Raw genomic sequence first — 2,500 nt, forward strand, 5'->3', positions numbered from 1 at the left:
TTTCATGCTCTGCACCGCGCAGGAGATGGAGGCTACGCCCGCGACGCTAGGCTAGAGGCTCCGTCTGCGCTCGCCGTCTCGCCCAACGGCACGCTCTACATCGCCGACCTCGGGAACATCCGCATCCGCGCGGTGAGCCTCAACCGCCCGCGACCCGGCGCCGGCGGCCTCTATGAGGTGCCCTCGCTGCCCGACCAGGAGCTGTACGTGTTCAGCGCCAACGGCACGCACCTGCACACACGCCACCTCATCACCGGCGACTTCCTCTACAACTTCACCTACGACTCGGCGGAGAGGCTGCTCAGCGCCGTGGTGGCGGGGAACGGGCAGGCGGTGCACGTGCGCCGGGAGGGCGGTGGCGGTGGCAGTGGGAGTGCCAGTGGAGCCCCCTTGTGGCTGGCTGTGCCAGGCGGGCAGGTGTTCTGGTTGAGCGTGAGCATGGCGGGCGGCCGGGCGCTCAAGAGGGTGTCGGCGCAGGGCCACGATGTGGCGCACCTCTCCTACCACGGCGGCACGGGTCTCCTAGCAACCAAGAGCAACGAGAACGGCTGGACCACAGTCTATGAGTAAGGCCCTTTTTTTATCCCACCCTAGTGCTCGTTTTTCCTCCTCCTCTCTTCCTCTCTCTCTCTCTCTCTCTCATGCTCCCTTCCTCACGCCTCTTTCCTCTAATCACTCCCTCTGTGCTCGCTCTTTTGCTCTCTTTCCCTCCATTAGAGGAAGGGGGGGTTATATCACAGGTGCATTCTTTGGAAGACCAGCTAAAAGCTCTCAGAAAACAAGCTCACCCTCGCAGAATGGTTTGCACTGAGCTCTATAACGTTGCCGTCGTGCTGCAGTTAAAGATGTCAATTGTGCAATTTGAAATGCCTTTCAGAGACATATGTTACATTCCCATCCTAAATCCCCCATGGTAATTACTTGCCAGTGACAGTATTCTTCTGAAGCTCCTGAGGTGAGGTAGGCGCTTTCTCTGTACTGTCTCTTTACTGCCATCTTGTGGACGGTATGGCTAGTGTTCAGTCATTAACTATAGAAACGCTAACTAGACCTGCCATAGAGATTGAGCCCTATAAGAGAAGACGAACTTGTGAGTCTGCCATCATTCTCTTGGCATATGTCACTTATTTGTTGATCTATGCTGGCACAGCATATGTAGTCTACACCTGTACAGGTAACCCTTTCGCTTATGGAAGAGATTGATCTGGGATCAGTATTTCATTTAATCTTGTGTTGAAAATGGATTAGTAGGTATGAACAGCCAAGCCTGTAGTGATACAGTATATCAGAGACCCTGTTAAAAGGCAAATATTGATACCCCTCCAATCCTGACTGATGGCGGCATCCGGCTAAATGCCATTCTTCGCATGCCCCCTCTTAAACCCACCAGTTATTCATTCACTCCACCTGACCTAGTTTCCCCTCACACATTGACCAACGTCACTGCTGTTGTTTTGGTTTTTGTCAGGTACAACAGCGAGGGGCACGTCATCAACGTCACCTTCCCCACCGGTGAGGTCACCAGTTTCCAGGGCACCATGGAGAAGTCTGTGAGGGTGGAGGTGGACAGTTCCAACTCGGAGAACTTCGTTACCGCCACCAACTTCTCCGCCACCGACACCATCTTCACATTACGCCAAGGTAGGCCTCTTTTTTTAATCGACATTCTTGACCTGAAGTCACCCCTCAGGCTTGCGTTGCTTTGGGGTTTTTTTTAGTTCCCACACCTAAAACCCACAGAATAATACAGGCAGCCTTTTCACTCTTCTCCAAACTGGCGTTGCTCTCAGAATAAGTGCAGCTCCCTCTGATGAGGGGGGGCCAGCTCGGGAGTGGGAGGGTTTGTATGTTGGAGTAGCGTTGTCAGTTTTATCTTTCTGTTATAAAACAGATTTATTTATGCACATTAATCATTTATTAGTATTCCATGCTTCTCACCACTCCTGTATTTCTTTCTTCTGTCTTTCTCTCTCTCTCTCTCTTACTCTCTCTCTCTCTCTCTTGTCTGGCATTGCCAAGCAAATGAAACAATATTGTAACAGATATTGATTTTTTTAATGCAGGAAAGAAAATGCCAACTGTGATCAAACAGACTTATCTTTCGATCTCTCCAGGGGGTTGCCTTCTGTGTTATCTGAGACGCGACGAGCACAAAAAGGATGCGCACAGGAGATGCAGAGAGATAGAGAGAAACAGGGAGATGGAGAGAGAGAAACGGGGAGATGGAGAGAGACAGAGGGGAAAAGTAAATGAGAACAGGAAAAGCAAAGGGACAGCTGGAGAGAAAGACTTTCTCTGAAAGTGAGAAAAGGAGACAGAGCGGGTGAGAGAGGATGATAAAGAGAGAGGGAGAGAGGGGGAGAGAGAGAGAGAGAGAGAGAGAGAGAGAGAGAGATAGAGAGAGAGAGACAGACAGGCAGGCAGATTAAGATAAAAAACAGGAGGGAAAATACTGTGTACTTCCTGCCCGGTAACGTGGCAGAAAATGTTGCAGTGTGTG

General features: G+C 51.0%; 1 protein-coding gene across 1 annotated transcript in view; it reads left to right on the forward strand.

Annotated features, from left to right (window-relative positions):
• LOC308366555 (teneurin-1-like) overlaps positions 1-2,500 on the forward strand; it is a gene marked incomplete at both ends in the record, with an annotated part of 192,357 nt that overhangs the window by 172,721 nt on the left and 17,136 nt on the right. Inside the window, 2 exon segments of the mRNA XM_080840272.1 lie at positions 23-566; positions 1,469-1,641. Of these exon segments, the coding sequence (XP_080696398.1) occupies positions 23-566; positions 1,469-1,641 (717 nt within the window).

The sequence above is a fragment of the Sprattus sprattus genome (assembly GCF_963457725.1).
Source record: "Sprattus sprattus genome assembly, chromosome: 6".
Taxonomy (NCBI): Eukaryota; Metazoa; Chordata; class Actinopteri; order Clupeiformes; family Clupeidae; genus Sprattus; species Sprattus sprattus.